A 19,996-nucleotide genomic window follows, 5' to 3' on the forward strand; every position below is an offset into this window, starting at 1 on the left:
GGGAGCTACAAAACGTCAGAGCAGTGTCAGACGATAATATAAAAGTACATATATGTCGTTACACTGACTACATCATGCATACATAAAAAATGGGAGGCAGGCCATGAAGGTTTGAGCGAAAGTATGTGTGTATTTGTTTATGACAGAGTATGATGGGACATAAAAACAGCTTGTTGAACATTAGTTTAGATTTAATGTTGGATGGTTCAGGCTTTCAGAGATTTAGGAGGAGAACATCAGGGTTCCCCTGTATTTTTTAGACAGATAAGGAATAAGATGAGTTTGTAGCTGCCCAGTTTTACTCATATTTTTCTATAATTTTCATTATTAGAAAATAAAAACACTGTAGTTTGTATTCTGTAATCAAAATTCTTGAGCCAGTATTGTGCTGTAGTTATCAAAACAACAAATTACTACTTCTGCATTAATCTCTTATTTGCATATGAAGAGTTTTTTTCTTTTTTAATAATGCTTCAATGTTCTGCTTCACTTTAATTGCATTGGAAAGGTTGTTGTTGTTCTTATTAAAGGTTATTATCACTGAATGAAAATCATATTTCAAAAATATAAATTAAGGCACTTAATTTGTTGTTTAACGAATTCATCTTTTAAAGCGAAACCTCTACATGCGTCTTTTAGTGCATTTTCCACACAAGTCTTGACGTCCAGGAGACGGTTTCACAATCAGTAAGGAAGCGACCGGAAACATTACAAATGATGAAAGCAGAGTTTGAAATGAAACTCTGAACAAACTGATAAATGAGACCCGTTTAAATGTCACCTGATACCATTTGCATCTTCTTGGTGGTTCTGTGAACATCACGGCTTTTGCCAACAAAGGGAAGTGACATTTAAAGGTTGGATATGACCTTTACAGTAATAGAGATCCTCACACTTGTGTCTTGGAAGAGGCTAAGGATTTAGCAGGGTGATACGTCTGCTAAGAGCTTTCACTGGATATATTTCTCTCATTTTTTATCCTTATATAACAAAGACATCAATTGATTTGGTGAAGAATATCGGAAGTGAGAGGATGTTGCAGAAAAAAGAGAGAGGTGTGCACAGTGTTGCCTGAGGAAGCTCCTAAAGATCGATTACTTGGAGCCAAGAAGTGTGCAGGCTGCTTTTGTCTTTTTTGGGTTACCTAAAAAAATCCAGGATGCTTATACCCTCCAATGCGTGGTTAACCTTAGTAATAATTTCTCACTGTCATATATTAATAACAAATCCTGCTCATAGTCATTTCTCGGTGAGCAGACATGGTTTGTTTTCGATGCAGCTCATGTATTGACGTTCCTGACTTGCCAGATTTTTTATTTATTTATTTTGTTTTTTGCATTTTTACACACTAATAAATCAAGTTAACTAGAAGAGTTGCAACTTGGCATGTTCAGTGAAAGTACAGAGTACTTCTCTTTTACCACAGCATACTCGTGTTCATAAAGTATTTCAAACCAAAAAATAAATATGCACAAGTGATTGCAGAAGGTCCTGATCATGATGGAGGAGGCAGCTGAGTGGTCTGCTTGTAGAAGTGTGTGTGTGTGTTTGTGTGTGTGTGCGTGCATCACATAATTGGGTTTAATCCATTTGTTTGAAACTACCACAGGTGTATGTGTTGTGTGTTTGCATGTGTGTGGCTACTCTGTGGGTAATGTGCTTCAGAGTATGTGTGGGAGTTTGCATGGGAGTGCTGAGAGTGCTTATGAGCTGCCTGTGGAGTGTGTGGGTGTCTGTGGATTTGAGGAGGTTTGGTTCTTGATGACAGTTTGCATGTGGACGGATCAGACTTTATCCAGCAATGTCCTCTCCTGGAGCATCACGTGAATGTAGTTCATCCACTGTGTCCTTTTAGAAAACCTGACATTGTAAAATGAAAGCCTCTGGCTCTTGCTGTCATTGCATTGAATGTTAAACTATTAAAAAGCTTTTCTGGTTGTAATTATTGGTTCCCACTGGTGTGAAATGTTGGCAGCTACAGGAGTTTTATTTTAGACGAACATGAAAACTGTTGGATCTCCTCAACCAGGGAGGTGGTTGTCATCTTTTAACTGTTTTTTGAGGAGTTGAAGCCAATTGCTTTTCTTACACTGATTAAAGCGAAATGCAATTTTCATTGTGCCTTTTCTTTTGCATTCACCAGTGACTGGAGAATCAATTTTTAATTAAATCTAATTAAATCTCTGAATTACTGCTGATACGGAGTACCCATCCAATACCAGAATTAAATTGAGCTTTACTCCTCACTCTGAGAAGGATAATGGGAGCCAATCAGTTTTGCCTGAAGCAACATGAGGCATGGTTTAAACACTTCACATGACAAAGTGTTAAATATGTGCATAACTAGTAAAACCTAATTTAGTTATTTTAGTAAAACAGGATCAAGAAAAGTAAAAGAAAAACATTTTTGCTCGTCACACAGAAGGAGCTCTGCTCTGAGCTGTTGGAGAGGACTAACTCAAACATACGCTTGTTGCAACCCAGACGTTGTACCTTAAAGCTGATTGGCTACAGCAGCAGAAGACCACACTGGATGCCACTTCTGTCATATGAGAACAGACACAGGAACTGAGAGTACATCTCACTCAGGCTCAACAAAAATGGACAATAGATGAATGATTTGATCAGAAATCTGCCATCTCTTAGTACCAACTGAGCATCATTTAAATGCCACAGTGTACCTGAGTAATTCCATCCATCCATCTTCTTCCGCTTTATCCGGGGCCGGGTCATGGGGGCAGCAGCCTAAGCAGAGAAGCCCAGACCTCCCTCTCCCCAGCCACCTCCTCCAGCTTATCCGGGGGAACACCAAGGCGTTCCCAGGCCAGCCGAGAGATATAATCTCTCCAGCGTGTCCTGGGTCTGCCCCGGGGCCTCCTGCCGGTGGGACATGCCCGGAAAACCTCGCCCAGGAGGCATCCTTGTCAGATGCCCGAACCACCTCAGCTGGCTCCTTTAAATATGGAGGAGCAGCGGGTCTACTCTGAGCCCCTCCCAGATGGCTGAACTTCTCACCCTATCTCTAAGCAATGAAGAAGCTCATTTCCGCCGCTTGTATCCACGATCTCGTTCTTTCGGTCACTACCCACAGCTCGTGGCCATAGGTGAGGGTAGGGACGTAGATCGACCGGTAAATTGAGAGCTTCGCTTTTACACTCAGCTCCCTCTTCACCACGACTGACCGGTGCAGCGTCCGCATCACTGCGGCCGCAGCACCAATCCGTCTGTCGATCTCCGGCTCCCTTCTCCCATCACTCGCGAACAAGACCCCGAGGTACTTGAACTCCTCCACTTGGGGCAGGAACTCATCCCCGACCTGAAGTGGGCACGCCACCCTTTTCCGGCTGAGAACCATGGCCTCAGATTTGGAGGTGCTGATCCTCATTCCCGCTGCTTCACACTCGGCTGCGAACCGTTCCAGTGCGAGCTGGAGGACATCACCCGATGAAGCGAACAGAACCACATCATCCGCGAAAAGCAGAGATGAGATTCTGAGGCCACCGAAGTGAAAGCCCTCTGCCACTTGGCTGTGCCTAGAAATCCTGAGTAATTCTCCTAACCATATCCATCTCTTTATGACCAAAAATTATGTATTTTCTGATGGCAATTTAATGCACCAGCCAAGTTCTAATCATCTCAATTTGGTTTCTTATACACAGCAATGAAGGCACTGCACTCAAATAGCCTCCATAGTCATCAGGTCTCAATACAACAAAGCACCTTTGGGATGTGGTAGAATCGGGGGGTCACATAATGGATGTGTTGCCTATAAATCTGCATGCTGTCATGATAGCTGCTAATCTATGCCATTAAGGAATAATACAGCTCTGAGGGTAAAATTCAATTAAATTTTATTTATACAGCGCCAAATCACAACAACAGTCGCCTCAAAGAAAAACTTTTAACAGGAAGAAACTTCCAGCAGAACCAGGCTCAGGGAGGGGCGGGGCCATCTGCTGTGATTGGTTGGGGAGAGAGAAGGAAGACAGGATAAAGACATGCTGTGGAAGAGAGAGAGAGGTTAATAACAAGTATGATTCAGTGCAGAGAGGTCTGTTAACACCATCTGAAGAGGTCTGACGGGTACTAGCAAGGTGTACCTGATGAAGTGGCTGATTGTATATACGTATATGTAGCTAATGAATTCATTATCAGAACGATATTCGATCCAAATAAAGAATCACAGGATTTCTCTTCATTTGTAAACATGTAAGGGAGCACAGCTGTGGGTGAGCCTGTGACCCACAAAGTGTTGCAGTATTTATATATTTGCAGCATTATAATCTGACAGTGGTGCCATTTCTGGGGTGGAAAAATCACTATTAAGAGGGTTTATTTTTCCATTAACAGAAACACCTGTTAATTTCATAAAATCTTTCCCGGTTTGTGAAAACTGCACATACAAGTTTTTGTATTTTCTGATACTCATAGTTTAATCCTGAACTGATTTCATTGATCTGTTGCCATGGGGAGGAAAGCATGAGTTATGCTGCAGGAAATGCCAAATATGTGTATTTTCTAAAGTACTTGGTTGAAATACTCCCTGTTAATTCACTTCACACATTAATTTTCAAAAAGTGGCTCTTTCCAAAGGTGTTCGGTACATTTTATAGCTGTTACAGGGTTTCTTTCCCACATAATTGTTCTCTGTGCTTCTTGTGTAACACAGTCGGTTATTGTTTAATCGTCCAGTGAGTCATCAGTCAGTCCCACACACGGGGCTATTCTCAGTATTTTAATGGAATCTGGCTTATTTGGTGAAGTAAGTCCAACAGGAAAATGATAAATGATGTTAGACAGCTTATACCACACAGCACCCACACTTTCACACAGCACCAGTTTTGCTGTGGAATTAAAAAAGCTTTTTTTTTAATGAAATGTTTTGTTTTTTAGCAGATGAAAGAAGTATGATGCAGTTTATGTGTAGATAAAATAAAAATATATAGTAGTTTGAAGTCAGGAGTGAAACTCACTGTAGATTTCTACGATTTAATATTCTTTTCCCTGTTTGAGGCATTTGGGGAATTATACAGAGCAGGATCCCTCCCGCTCCATCTGTGCTGTGAATAATTCAGTCAACAGTGAGAAGCTGGTACAGTGTGAGCAGACAGGCATTCCCATGAGAGAACGCCTCCTGCTCCCTTAGCGCCGTGTGACCAGACACTGAAAGCTACCAACAATAATCGGCTCGTTACAGACAAAGAGGACAACAAAATTAAAATCTGCCACTTTTCCTGACATGCACACATGTTTTAAGGCTAACAGACGAATTATCAGGTGGAAATAAGCACACGTCAGGTTATGTAACTGTCTTCTGCTTCTTTAGATGTGAAAGAGTCTGGTTGTTTTGTGTAGCAGTCTTGTTGTTAAAGCAACAATTACTTAAGCTTAACTGGCACGATGTCATGCGTAAAATAAGCTCCAGATCTGTATTTTTCATTTTGAACTCTAATAGATTAGATTTGCATGATTCAGAGTTCAATAAACATCTGGGTTTAACTTGTACTGGGCCTTTATGCAGCATTGTGAAGTCCTTTTTGAAAGCCTTCAGATAAGAGTTTACTCGTTGCCACGTACATATTTTGAAAGTTTATGTCAGGAACGAGGAGAGGAACTGACTGCTAACAACTTGTCAATAACAAATTAATCACAAGTCATGAGAGCACATCGCAGATAATCCTCCTTTCTGAAACAGAATGATCAAAATTTACAAAATGGTCTGATTGTTTTTATTCAGTCCAACCCAAAAAAGTGACTGAGGCCATAAACGCATCAGGAAAGTGTTTAAAGTCTAGGAGCTGTTTCCCTAAAGACCTATATAGAGCTGGAAGGCTCTTTGCATCTAAAACTGTCGCCCTCAGTCTCTCGTCCATCAACCCGAGTCAGTCGCGGCCAGTGTTGGTCAAGTTACTTGAAAAAAGTAATCAGTAACTAATTACTGATTACTTCCCCCAAAAAGTAATCCTGTTACTTTACTGATTACTTATTTTCAAAAGTAATAAATTACTTAGTTACTTTTTAAAAACACAGTTTACAACCTGAATAGGTGATAAAGTGATAGATCGTTCAGCCCAATTCTACTTTTTCTACATAATCCATCATACAAAATGTAATCAAATGGAAAAGTCTCTTTTTAAAACTTGTTTTATTAGTTTTAACCTTTTAACTTTATGCATCAAGCAAAAATTTAATTATATGCAACATTCTCTGACTGGAAGAAATTTGTTTAATATTTAAACCTATTTTCTGCACATTCCAGCACATAAAATAAAATATATATTTTTTTGTGTTTACACTCAGTTTTTCAAATAGATGCAAGTAAAACACAGCAGAAAATAAATAAAGTCAAAGACTAGCGGTCCTGTTGCTCTATTTTCACCTGTAAAGCAGGAGTTGGGTAGGCGGAGGTTTACCCTGGTGCAGGTGTGCCGCAGTGGTCAGTGGAAGAATCCGCGAGTTTCTCTGTGAGTTTCCCATTACGTCGTAGCTACTCGGTGCTTGTTCGGAAGTTTAGGGTTTTTTTCGCTGTAAAAAGAAGTTTTCTTCCCACGCACAACGGACACTAATGTTTTTGTCACTTTTTATGGAATCAAACTCAAAGTAAGGTCAGTACTTCCACGCTTTAAACACTGCACGCTCATACTCTCTCCCGTACTCGATCCGTTGTTGCTCTGCACACAGCTGTTGTCACGAACGTCGCACTCGCCTACGTCATTGTCATGAGACATTCTCGCAAAAAAAACCCAGAGATACTGCCCATCTCTGGTCACGGCAGACGGTGCCTCTCCCTGAGCCTTCTGGTTCTGCTGGAGGTTTCTTCCTGTTAAAGGGAGTTTTTAGTTCCCACTGTTGCCAAGTGCTTGCTTAGAGGCAGTTTTCTGATTGTTAGGGTTGTCTCTATATTATTGTGGGGTCTTTACTTTACAGTATAAAATACCTCGAGGTCACTGTGCTTTCTAAATAAAGACTGAATTTAACTACAGGTTGTCTGTGTCTTTGTAAACCAATGGTTTGAAAAGCTGGTGGGCGGGGCTAGTAATAGTAAGCAAGTAGTAAGTACATGTGGTGATCTCATTATTAGACGCTTCAGCCCTCTTTAATATGAACACCACCACCTGTCTAAGACTGAAATAAACACCAGCTTGAGAAAACTAAAAAAAACTTAAAATTGGTAAAAAGATTTGTTTTACCTGGTAAGATGATTCCCAGTGATGACAAAATACGATCGACCAGCTCATTCTTGGCTGTAGGAATGATGTTAAGTTGATGCAGAGTTCTGTCACTGGTCCGTAAAATGGGAAATAAACCCCACTGCCTGTCGCTGCGTCTGAGGAGATGCACCTATCAGTTAGTGTTATAGCACATTCATTAATTTTGCTAGTCAAAGCCACTGGGCTTAACAACTTCCTGGCAGAAACTCTGAATAGTGTAAAATATTACAAAAGTAAGGACAAGCATAATAGTTCCCCTTTAAAAGAACAGACGTGTTTTTCCTGGTTTTATTCAATCTTGACAAACACACAATAGACTGAAACCAGTGCAAGTTCTTTCCTCTTGGTGCCACTAATGGCTAAAACCAGTTAATTGTTACAGCCATTATATTGGAATTAAAAATAACAGAGAACCAGTCATCATTGCCGCTAATGGAGAAACACGTCTTCTAAGTACTTTCTTGCCAGATGGGCTCATTATCTCCCATTTGTAAGAAAGGCAGCAGCTTGGTTTAATTGAACAAAATGGACTTTTACATGTAGAGCTGCATTCATCATGGTAAATGAGCTCAGCAGTAATCTAAAGTCTCCCATTGCACTTGAAAACCTGCTCCGTCTCTCCACTTTTGTGACTGTGCATGAAATATTGTAAAGCAAGCGCTTCTCAGACGTTTATTCTTTTACGTATTGGCTGCTGCTGAGTACCTCTGCCACCCCATCATTCATGGGCGTATGTCAGTACACCCATGATTCTTTGGGTCAAATAGATTATTATGTATGACTGGTGAAAGATGTGTATCCACATGCATTGAAAAAAATAGGTGGACTGTTCTTTACAGACCCAGACCTAGTGCTGCATTTTTTATTTTACTCTGCACAACTTTTCCCGCAATTACAGTTTAGTTATTTTAATCAGCATTTTCTTTTGTTTTTACAGTGTTTGTACACAGGAAATACAAGCTAGTTGCATGCATTGTAACTCATATAGACGCATCCAAAGAAACAAGTCAGGGAAACGGAGAAAAGACACGGAAGTAGCCTAATAGTTGTATCAAAGTTTATTGCATTGAATTCTAATGCATGCTGGCTTTTACATTTTGGACTTTTGTTTGAGGAAATGTTCTCTAAATGGACCTCCTTGATGTGTATTTGAATGATGATGTAGATGATAGATGTAGCTTTTAGATCTGAAGTCAAGTTGACGCAAAATGGCCTTAAATCTGCATTCTTTATAACGACCACCAGGGGGCGATGACTGAGGTTGCAAACACGAGTTCTGACGCTATAGAAGAATATGGGAAAATGTTTTATTGATGATTTGATGGGCTCGGTCACTCCATTCTGATCATATCAAACATGTTAAGTTCATTTTATGTGTTTATGTGTATATGCATTATACGTATCACTAGGATTATCTAGGATATGTTATAGGTTCTGGGTTCACAGTAAAATTTACAACCCACCAGTGAAAATACTCATCCTGAAGCTTCTTAATGACATTCAAAAACAGATGGATCCTACCACAGCAGCTGGATCCATCTTTTATACATCTATAAGTAACGATTGGTTGCATTATGTGAAATGCAGGAGCCAGGTGTAGGTGTAGCATGTTAAACCCTTTCAAGTTTTGGAAAGAACATTGAACATTTATTTCTCGTTCGCTGCATCCTGGGTTCTAAATTCTTCTCACCATCACCGCTGTGCACCACTCTGTATGCTCACCAGTATTCAGGTGGATGACAGAAAGCATACAGACTGCTGCTAAAGTTTTCTCTCTGTCACAAACTTTCTCTGTGTATGAAGTGTTTGAGCGAGCAGCTTTCAGAGGTAAAATCCCCCGTTCGTCCCCACATGTTCTGAATGCAAAGCAATTCTGCGGCACTGAGGAAACATTTGATTCCATTAGACACCACAGTGAATCTGCTAGTTTTATCATCCATTGAGCAGCCTCTTTGCAAAGCTTTGTAGTGTAAGACATAATCATTCTGTAAGAACATGCGTCACACTTGTTAAAAATGGCTTTAATGAGTGCCTTTATTGGCTTTAATAGGCGCTTTACTTCCATTGTAGTGTTTATTGTCTAATAGCACTTCTGGTTAGCACGGCTGCAGTCTGTCGTGTCACTAAGATGGTTGATCTATCAGGCATCATAGCTGAGACCATTCTGAATGTTTCTCGTTATGCTGGGAAAAAGGAGAAATTGTCCCTCATTTTAAATTTTGACTTCAGCGAGATTTTGGGATTAGTTTAGCTTGTAAACAGGATTATTCAAAACTGTGTTTCATAAACATTTCAGTAGAAATCTGGCTCGGCCCTGCTTAGTACTGACTAACCTTTGAAGTTGATCTGGATCCAGACACCTTTAAAAGGGCTCTTTATCATCTTTATCATCTTTATCGTCAAAACCTTTAAAAGTTCCATTTTTTCCCCTTTAGTTGACAAAACAGGATGAGCAACAAAATGAGGAGGAGAAAATGGTCAGGGGTGGATTTGAACCTAAGATTGCAGTCTGTTGCCAGAGAGTTGCCAAACAGAAGTTGGCATTTTAAACCATATCTAAAAAATATACCAAATACTTCATTTTTACACTGTGCTGCAACCATGCTATGTTTCTCAGAGCTTGTGTTGTCAGCTAGGTGAATTAAGAGTTCACCCAGCACCTCGTAGGTTTGAAGCATGAATTCTGTAAACCCTCCAAAATTAGCGACACAGTTACCAGAATAACCAGAATACGACGGCTGTCAATCAGTTGAGCTGAGTCCCCTATCGCCCTGTGGCACATGAGTTGCGCTCGCAACATGTTGGCGATGTAAATGCATTTGTCTGTGCAATTGCCTTGTGATTGAACGACTGTTTTACGCGCAACATCTGGATGACCAGCTGGTTGCTGCAACTACATGCAGTTGGTTGTTGAATGCAAAAAAAAAATCAACACATTCACTGGTCAACCACCTATTTTTTCCATTGTTGCATGGAGGTTTCCGTCCTTGTATTGTCCGTGTTTTTATATTTAACAGTTATAACCGCTCACTTCAGGCAGACAGTCCAACAAGTGAAGTGAACCCTCTGGTTACAGATGAGTTGTCCTTAGTGAAAGGCTAAAAAAAATCTTCTGAACTGGCTGCAGGTGGTGACAGCAGGTCTCTGAAGGCTGACTGCAGCTAAATCTGACAATCAGCCTTCTTTAGTAAAAAAGTGGTTTAGGACAAAGATGATAGGCTTATTTGATCACTTTGATGCCACTGATGGAGACAATAGAAAAGCATCCTGACGTTTAACCGTCTGCGATGGCGTTGCACCTCCATCCTGATGCCAGAAGGTCATACATGTAGCTGAAGGTCATGCATTTGTATTTGTTTGTCACCAGTGCGGTCAGGATACATGTATCACCTGGGCAGGTTCATTCTGGCGTAACAAAGCCTCGCTAATGATGTTTGTGTCCAGACCTAACTGGATCTCCTGATGTGCGGCACTCAGTGCTGCCTTTAATGAGATCTGACTCGCCCGTGCGTCTGGGGGTCCGTGTGATACTGCACCTGAACCTGTCACTATGGCAACCAACAGGTTGCGTTTATACAGTGACACAACCCCTCTGAGTGTCTCCTTCACTCCGGTTTCTTTGCCTCTGTGTCTCTCATCTGCATTGTTTGTAGAAGTGTTTTTTTGTCAGATGCTAAATACTGACACAATACAGATGTTTTTTCTGCGTTGTACCCAGCAAAGGTTTCAGGTAGAGCCCAGATGTGTTCTAACTGTACACCTAAGATGTTTGTGAATGTGGACATTAGTAATTTTTTTATCTTTAACAACTGGTTAATGTAATTTGTGTTCGTTTTCTAAAAAGTAACATATATCACACGTTACTTAATAACTGATCTAAAAATTATTTATTATGTTTTTTTTTCCTCTACTCACCAAGAGGACCTGAAATGTTTTATAATTATGAGTGAAAAGCACAAAGATTAACCTTAGGCTAACTTCAGTCTCTTAGTCCTACACACTGACAGAATTCCTTATTTTGAAACACATGAAAAACTCTGTCAGTGTGGAAAAGTAAAAAGTCAGATGTCACGTCGATTTTATTGTAGAAATAGATACAGATAGAAATGGAGAGTTGAAGTTGGACTGCTTTTTTTGGCACTTATTCTGTTCCCTGTTAAATATTTGGCTCATACATTCATCTGTAACATCACTCTACATTCTTTGCTGCTGGCTTTGTGTTCACCTGCTGATTTTGCAGATGTTTTGCAAAGAGGTGATGTCCTGTTAGCATTAGAGGATCTAGGTTTCACTTAACTCTCACTTCTTCTGAATATTTTTTTAGCTCAGAAAAAGTGAAAGCGGGTGTGAATAAATTATTACCATTATTACCATTTCTTACAACATGACAACCTACTACATTAGATTTTTTTTATAGATCAGGGCCTGAGTAACCCAACCTTACGTTTTTATTAAGGTGTTTGTCACATAGATATAAAACAAGCTCAGAGATTAAGCGGGTGTTATAGACAGGGTGATTAGTTTATGTAAAAATGTAGTTTGTTGTTGTGCTGGTTTACGTGCTGAAATGGTTTTTATTTGTGTATGTTCAATGTGTTAGACTTGTACATAGTTAGCCATATATGATCAAATAATGTTGAATCCTGGATATGGATTTGTAAGCAATGAAATTTGAAATAAGGGGGTAGGAACAAGAAAAGTGTAAACTTCCTCCTACTCCTTTTCGAGCACACACATTCTCTAGACAAAGATATATACAGACATATACATGTTTTTTGTTTTTTTTCTGTTGTTATTTCAATTATATTTGCATGTTCGAAATAAAAAAATTATATCTATATAAAAAATTATATCTATCTATTTAAGGCTAAAAACAGCTTAAGTAGTCACGTTTTGATACTTAAAAATGCGTATTTGTTTTCTAGTCTCTCCAGAGGTGCTGGGGTTTCTGACAGCCATCGGACTCTTCATCATCCTCATGACGTTCCTGTTTTGGTACCTCAACAATAAGTTGGCACTAGAGAACCCAGGAAGCCTTCAGTGCCTTGATGAATTCAGGAAAACCACTGAGCTGCAAGGTGAGCATGCATACATTTAAAATGAAAGCACATTTGGTTGTCTTTCTTTCACATCTGATCTTCTTTAGTGCCTTTGATCCCAGCACGAGGCCCGGCCTCTGCATGGAGGCATTTTCCACTGACACTGGCCTTTCTCAGCCCATGCTGGGATTACTGTTACTGACAGCTGTAGGACTGTTTACTTGTCATCTGCCCACGGGGGGCTTCAAAGGTTTAAAAGGTTGGTGCCCCCCGGGAGCCCACACAGGGAGTTTGCTCGACTCAGAGAAGCCATCTGCAGAAAACAAAGGGAGGCAGTGTAACGCAGCAAAGTGACTAATCTCAATGACCTTCTGTGTGGACAGATTTGGAACAGTGGCTGTTTTGACACATGAGACAAATATTAGTTCGAATTGTCACCAATCTGTTGAAAAAACAGTTTACAGTGTCCTGATTCTGTTTGTTAAAGATGTATGTATTGAAGACTGCATGTTGTAAGTGGGAGTGTATGTTGAGTTAGTGGGAAGGTTTGCAGAGCAACCACGGATTGGGTTATTTTAAAAGCTGTGCTGCCCCCTGCTGGAAAAAATACAAAGCTACAGTGACAAAAAACTAGCTTCCTGACTTCACTTCACTTTTTATTCTCTGCTTTATTGTGTTTCTTTCCCTAATTTTAATTATACCCTCACTGAGCATCTGCATCACATTGAGAAATACTTTATTCTAATTGAGAGGACGTGTAACTAACTGTAGTCTTTAAGTGACCACTTAAGCAGGGATGTCCAACTCCAGGCTTCAAGGGCCGGTGTCCTGCAGGTTTTAGATATCACACCTGAATCAAATGATTAGTTCATTATCAGACCTTTGGAGAACTTCAAGACATGTTGAGGAGGTAATTTGGCCGTTTAAATGAGCTGTGTTGGATCAAGCACACATCTGAAACCTGCAGGACACCGGCCCTCGAGGCCTGACTTAGAGTTTGAATATTTAAAGATAGTAAAGATAAAAAAAAAAGTCTTTTATGTTTTCCATGAATAGTTGTCAGCTGTGTAACAACTGCACAGAGCACCATGGCAGCTTCATTATTGGAAATAATCTTCATTACTGTTCAAACAGCCTTCACTGTGACTTCAGGTTGCTGCACACGTTCAAAGTTTAGACTATTGAAAATCTTGGTTCACTCAATCTCAATCTGTCCTCCGTGTGGAATCACACGTTTGCCTGTTTAAGGGTCTCTTAAATGGTATTGTGAAAACGCAGCAGCTTTTATTGAGACGCCCTCGACTTCCTGCAGTGGAAGGCAAATTGGCTCTGGCAATTTGTGCCTTTGTGTTCAGATCACGTCCATTAGCTTTTGTAAAACACACCTGTTACAAATCTATCCAGTTTCTTTTCAACCTTTGTAGTAGTTTCAAAACGTGTCACCTGTTCAGCTTTTAAAACAACAAAAATCTCATTTTGGCGTGTAGGAGAACACCTGGAGAATATCTCATCCGCCATTGGCCAGGCTGCCAGTCTGTCACGGCACAGCTAATAAATAAATTTGGAAGCTCTTTTTTAAAAGCATTGATGAAAGCATGTTGTTGTGACTTAAAAGGCATTAATTGAAAGTTGCATGATTGTTGCAGGATTGATACAACCAAAGCAGGTGAGCAGATTTGGCTAACCATCAGTTAACTGAACTAAATGAGTTTATGCATTTGACAGATTTATGACTCGTTTAAAGGATGCTTTAGTCCATAAATGCTCGAATTTAGAAGAGATTTAAATTTAATATGTGATGAAGAAAAAGTCGCATTGAGTGATAATTCCAGTAGAAAGTGTTGGCAAGAACAACAAGAAAACCCATCAGAGTATATGACATCAGAGTAAATGACACACAGACTGAAAGCACAAGCAGAATTTTAAACATCTTGTAAATTTCTCTGAATTCAGTCACTACGTCACGCTGGATGTGTGATGGAGGTAATTTGGTGGAGGAGAAACCAAAAGGAGAGAGTAATATCACAGGATGAGGGTGCAGATGTTCCTTTTTAATCACAGGGCTCTTCTGTTTTCACTGCAGTGACTTATCAAAGGCTTTTCTGAGCGATCACGAGCTTTCTGTGCAGAATGATCCAATAAGCTGCAGCTGCCAGAACCAGTGCAATGATATTTTTCCCTCATTGATTTTATCTGTCGTGTCCACCCGTACGGTGTTTATTTTTATATATAAAAAAGATGCTTCTTAAAGTGAAGCCAAAGTAAAATTGTCTTAGACCTGAATTCCATCTAATAGCCAGCAGGGGGCATCTCCTCTGGTTTCAAAATGCTGTCTATGGAAGGACATCCCATCAGATCAGCAAACATGTAGTGCTTACAAAACCTGTTAGACCATCACCCAGTGTGAGGTTTAATCCTCAGATGTTCTGAATTAACAGTATTGGTGCTTCTCAAAATCAATTTTATGTTTTTGTAATGGTTACTCCACCAGTGTGCACAAGCTCTTTAATCATATTCTTTCATGCTAAAATATAATTATTGTTGTTATCCAAACATTTTCAAGTTTACTCGTTTAGAAACAGCAGAAAAACAAAGTAATGCACATTATTTGTTTTCGATTAAGATGCCAGATTCTCCATCATTTATTTGCTTTCTTGAACAGAAAAATTATTTTTGGTGGTTGTCCGCTCAGATTTGGGTGTTAAAACAAGAATTCACTTTGTTTTTTACCTGATAAATATCATTTTTATTTTAAACAGCTTTTTCTAAATAACTTGTGTTTTCTTGCTGTTATGACAGGCGGTCTAATAAATGTACCAAACACTCGACCTGATGAGCTTTTAGACTTAATCTCTTATTAAATACAGTGCAATGTTCATTTTGCAAATTATGAACTTCATCGACCTTCATTCAGCTACATTCAAATCCTTCATGACGTCCTTCAACCTTTTGAGCCTGTCATCATCCACTTTAGTCATCTTCTGTGGGGTTTTTTTTCAGCTCTTCCAGTGAATTCTTCCTTTTATTTTTAAAAAATGTACTAGTTTGTTGATTTGGTCACTTCTAAAGGTTCTTTGTTTTTATTTTGTTTTTTCAATTTAATGATTAACGGCGGGGGTCTTTCTGTGTGGAGTTTGCATGTTCTCCCCGTGTTTGTGTGGGTTCTCTCCGGGTACTCCGGCTTCCTCCCACCGTCCAAAGACATGCAGCTTGTGGGGATAGGTTAATTGGATAATCCAAATTACCACTAGGTGTAAATGTGCGAGTGAATGTGAGTGTGAATGGTTGTCTGTCCCTGTGTGTTGGCCCTGTGACAGACTAGCGACCTGTCCAGGGTGTACCCCGCCTCTTGCCCTATGACAGCTGGGATAGGCTCTAGCGGAGCTCCCCCGCGACCCTGAAAAGAATAAGCGGAAGCGAATGGATGGATGGATGATTAACGGCCTCCCTCACTTGTATCGACATCTCTTTGGCTCTCATATTGAGAGCTCCAGCAGACAGCTAGTTCCAGATCTTTTATCAGCATAATTTTTATTTCTATAACGAGGTAACGGGCCTCACATGGCCATAAAACAGTCAGTCAGTGGTCAAGTTACTTTTAAGCCCCTCAAAATGTGTGACTGTGTATAAAACTTCCTAACATAAAGCCAGCAAATTCCTAAAAATACCTCGAATTAATGCTAAAAGTCTTCAGTTCCATCACACCATGATTGTTTTTGTTTTAATTTAATACACACTGTGTGAGTTGAATCATGTCGGAAACAGTTTTTGTGATATATAAGACAGTGTGGAGGGAAATGATTATGGAACTGACCGTACTGTCCTCTATCCCCAAACAGATAAGGTCTACTCCGATGCTGACTTGCAGGCTTCATCGTCGGACAGCGAGGATGAACTGATGGGTCAGTATCAGGAAGCGGTCAGCCGCTCCCAGGGCCTCAGAGGAGGAGCCAAAGTGTCCTCTAATGCCAAGCACACTGGAGGTTTCAGCTGGGAGAGCCGGCAGAAGTACAGCCCGCTTACTGCTGATTATGATGGCTACAGCAGTGAAGCCTCAGCTGATGATGGTGGGTCCTCCCACATTTGACCGTCTCGCATGTTTTCCGTGTATCCACAGATTTGACACAGTGAGAAGTTCAGATATTTCCTTCATATCACCTCAGGGAGTTTTTGTTAAACGCTCAGTCTTCTGCAGCTCCGTACCAACAAACACCATATGTGTAACACACACACTTATACACACTGTCAGTTAATCTAGAGAGGTGATCAAAGCGAGGCTGCCGTTCAGCACACTCTCCGTGGGAGGGTTGTGAAACAGTCAACTGTCTGTGCACAGCCGCAGCCTCGCACTCTTCCTTCTTTTTTTTATAACACGTCTACGTTTCCCTTCTGCCCGACTCGCCATCGCTGCGATTGTTCTTCACCCTTGTCGAGGTGGGTTCAGTCACAGAAGAGCGCTGGCACTGACCTCCTTGGATTAGTTTGTTATTCATCTGACACGTTATTGGCCAAGAAGCATATCGTGTTGATTTAACGCTATAGAAAAAGCCACTCTTGACTTTCTCCTCAGTAAATGTTCACCCAACTTTATGCTTAAAAATAGCTTAGCATGGCATAAATGACAAGACTTGCTCTGCCTAAAATTAAGAGAAAGTGCATGTCAACACTTACAATGGACGTTTTTTAAGCTCGTAGCTTCCTGAGGTGCTTCTTTCACCTCTACATCCAGCCTGTCATCTAACCCTGTAAGAACCATCCTACACTATGCCGCTAAATGTGAAACTAGCCCTTTAGGGAAAGCAAATAAGCAAATGTATCTGTTGCATGAAGAAGAAAACTGTTACAAGGAATGTCAAATTCATCTAAAAGTCTCCGATTGATTGATTGTTTTTCCATCCTGCAGAAATATATCGGCAGTGCTGTTGTTGCCTGTTTTCGTCACACCCAGACAGGAATGTTTTGTGTCTGACAGTATTTTTCAAAGACAAAAACAATCTAGTCTTTGCCAGGGTCCTTGATTGGTGAATCACGTCTGAACCAGTTTTCTGTGTTATATAAGACAGTGGGTTCAAGTGCCGGGTGTCTGGCACAGTCTATTTAAAGCCGCGTTTGAATGCGTAGCTGGGGGAGAAGTAGTACATGGCGTGCTTCTGACTCCATTAGCAGAGAGGCAACGGACTGCACAAGGTTGTTGTTGAAGAAAAGCAGAGCGTCTCCTGATATCCACTAGATGATCTCTGTTATCTTCAGATGATGCTTTGAATTTTTAGGTCACTATAGAAAATGATCCCACATGGGGAAATGAGTGCTATTCAGTAATATTATACTCCAAGATTTTCAGGTAACTCTTACTAGCAAAACTTTAGAATGAATTTATATTTAATCTGCCTTCATTTAGAGACACGAAGGAGCCAACTAGAGAATATTGTCCCAAAGGTAATCATCGAAATCTGAATTTTGTTTCTGGTGCCTCAAATAGGGCAGGGCGATATGACCAAAAATATTTATCACGATATACATTTGAAAATTTGCGATAACGATACAACTGACGATATAATTGACACTAGACAAAATACTTTACAACTCCACAACTTAAACAAGCAGCTGTTTTTTTTATGTGCATTAAAGTTACATAAAAATGTAACAGTGCAAATTTGCTGACAGTTTAACCAAAAGGCATTTCCAGTGGAAACCGGTCGACATATCCTCAGCATAACCATGTGTAATATCCACAAAACTTAAAAAGAGGTTATACACACACAATACCGTAATATTATGTTGACGCACAGTACGTATCACTCCGCGAGGTGATACGTACTGTCGGAGCCGTAATACTCCGACAATCCATCAAGCAGTGCGGCTTCGTAGCTTAGCAAAGTCGTACTGAAACATCTGACAGATTTTCGAGCGCCGTGAACATAAAATCGTTTCGAGGTCAGTAAACACAACCAGAATTCATACATAAGGCACACGGGATTATAAAGGGCACTGTCGATTTTCAGAAAAATCAAAGGATTGATTTTAAGTGTGCCGTATTTTCCAAACAACACGGTAATAACGACGGCCCGCTAGCATGCTCTACCAAAAATAGTGCTTTGTTGTGTATCTGACGGACGAAAGCTAAACCAGTTCCACACCACTGAAGTTTTTTAACAAACCAGTAATGGTTCATCCGTTTCATTTAACGATCCGCTTTCGCTCTTCTCATTCTGCGTCGCCGCCATGTGCGTATGTAAACATAGGCAGTGCGCATGCGCGTTTTACCCATATTCTATCGCGATATTTCATTTTCCTATCGTTGCCCAAAATTACACCGGTATTACCGTGAACGGTATGATATAGCCCAGCCCTAGCCTCAAATGTAAATGTCAGTGCAGTATTTGCTTTGCAGCTGTGATGCTTTAAAGCAGCATATATCTGCTTACTTTGAAAATACTGCACTACATGTACTCACTGGCCACATTATTAGATACGCCTTGCTAATACTGCGCCTTAACTCTTCGTAGTTCAGATTCAAAGATGCGCTGAAAACCTCTAAGATTTTAGGTTAAATTGACACGATAGCATCACACAGTTGCTGCACATGTGTCGACTTCACATCCACGATCTCCTGTTCCATCACACCCAAGTGCTGCTCTATTTGATTGACGTCTGGTGACTGTGGAGGCCATTAGAGTACAGTGAACTCACTGTCATGTTCAAGAAGGCAAGTTTGAGATGGTTTCAGCTTTGTGACGTGACCTGTTATCAGAAAATGATTACACTGTGCTCATAAAGGAGCCCAAAGTGTCAGGACAATGTCCGCCACTCTCCAGTTTTCCTCCCTGCTCTACCTGCTCAGCCATGTCTATGCCCACCTGGACAAGCTGGCGTGCACTGTGGGAATCATGTTTCTTGAACTTCTCCAGTGCTTTCAGGTCAGTTCTACTGGTGGTAAATCGACAGCGATGCAGGTGGATGCCTCCCTGGTGACCTGGATAGTTTACTAAGTGACTGGCAGACCACAGTATGTGCGCCTGCAGCACTGTGTGTCGGACAGTAAGTGTAGTAAGCGACACGGGATCCCTGCGGGGCACTGTCCCCTCTCCCTCATCTTCCCCTTTTACACCATGGACTTTAACTCCTGCATTGAGGCCTGACACCTTCAAAGGTTTTCTGATAACTCAGCCACAGTGGGCTGTATCAGGCTGTGGTGGGTAACTTTGTTATGTGATGCAGGCAAAAGCATCTGCAGCTTAACTTGGGAAAACTGTATGTGGATGAGAACACTGCTGACTCCTGCATTTATGGGGTCTGGGTGGAGACAGTGGAGGATTACAAGTGTCTTGGTGTTCACAATGACAGAAAAATAAACTTCATTAAAAACACAGAAGTGCTCTCCAAAAACATATCAACTTCTGAGATGACTGAGGTTGTTTAATATCTGCCCGATGATGCTCACGGTGTTTTATGAGCCTGTGGTGGCCTGTGCCATCATCTGTACTGTGGTGTGCTGAGGCAGCAAGTAGCAGCAGACTCAATAAACTGACCCACAAGGTCAGTCATGCTGTGGGTGTGGAGCTTTTAGCGTCTTTGTTTTACTTATTTTTTAGCAGAGAAAGTTTACATCCATCCATCTTCATCCGCTTTATCCGGGTCGCGGGGGCAGCAGCCTAAGCAGAGAGGCCTAGACCTCCCTCTCCCCAGCCACCTCCTCCAGCTTATCCAGGGGAACACCAAGGCGTTCCCAGGCCAGCCGAGAGAGAT

General features: G+C 40.8%; 1 protein-coding gene across 1 annotated transcript in view; it reads left to right on the plus strand.

Annotated features, from left to right (window-relative positions):
- syt14a (synaptotagmin XIVa) overlaps positions 1-19,996 on the plus strand; it is a 60,955-nt gene that overhangs the window by 22,082 nt on the left and 18,877 nt on the right. The window contains exons 3-4 of the mRNA XM_087832760.1: positions 12,137-12,289; positions 16,090-16,317. Of these exons, the coding sequence (XP_087688886.1) occupies positions 12,137-12,289; positions 16,090-16,317 (381 nt within the window). The remainder of the gene's footprint in view (positions 1-12,136; positions 12,290-16,089; positions 16,318-19,996) is intronic.

This window comes from Neolamprologus brichardi, chromosome 19 (assembly GCF_056152115.1).
Source record: "Neolamprologus brichardi isolate AB-2024 chromosome 19, ASM5615211v1, whole genome shotgun sequence".
Taxonomy (NCBI): Eukaryota; Metazoa; Chordata; class Actinopteri; order Cichliformes; family Cichlidae; genus Neolamprologus; species Neolamprologus brichardi.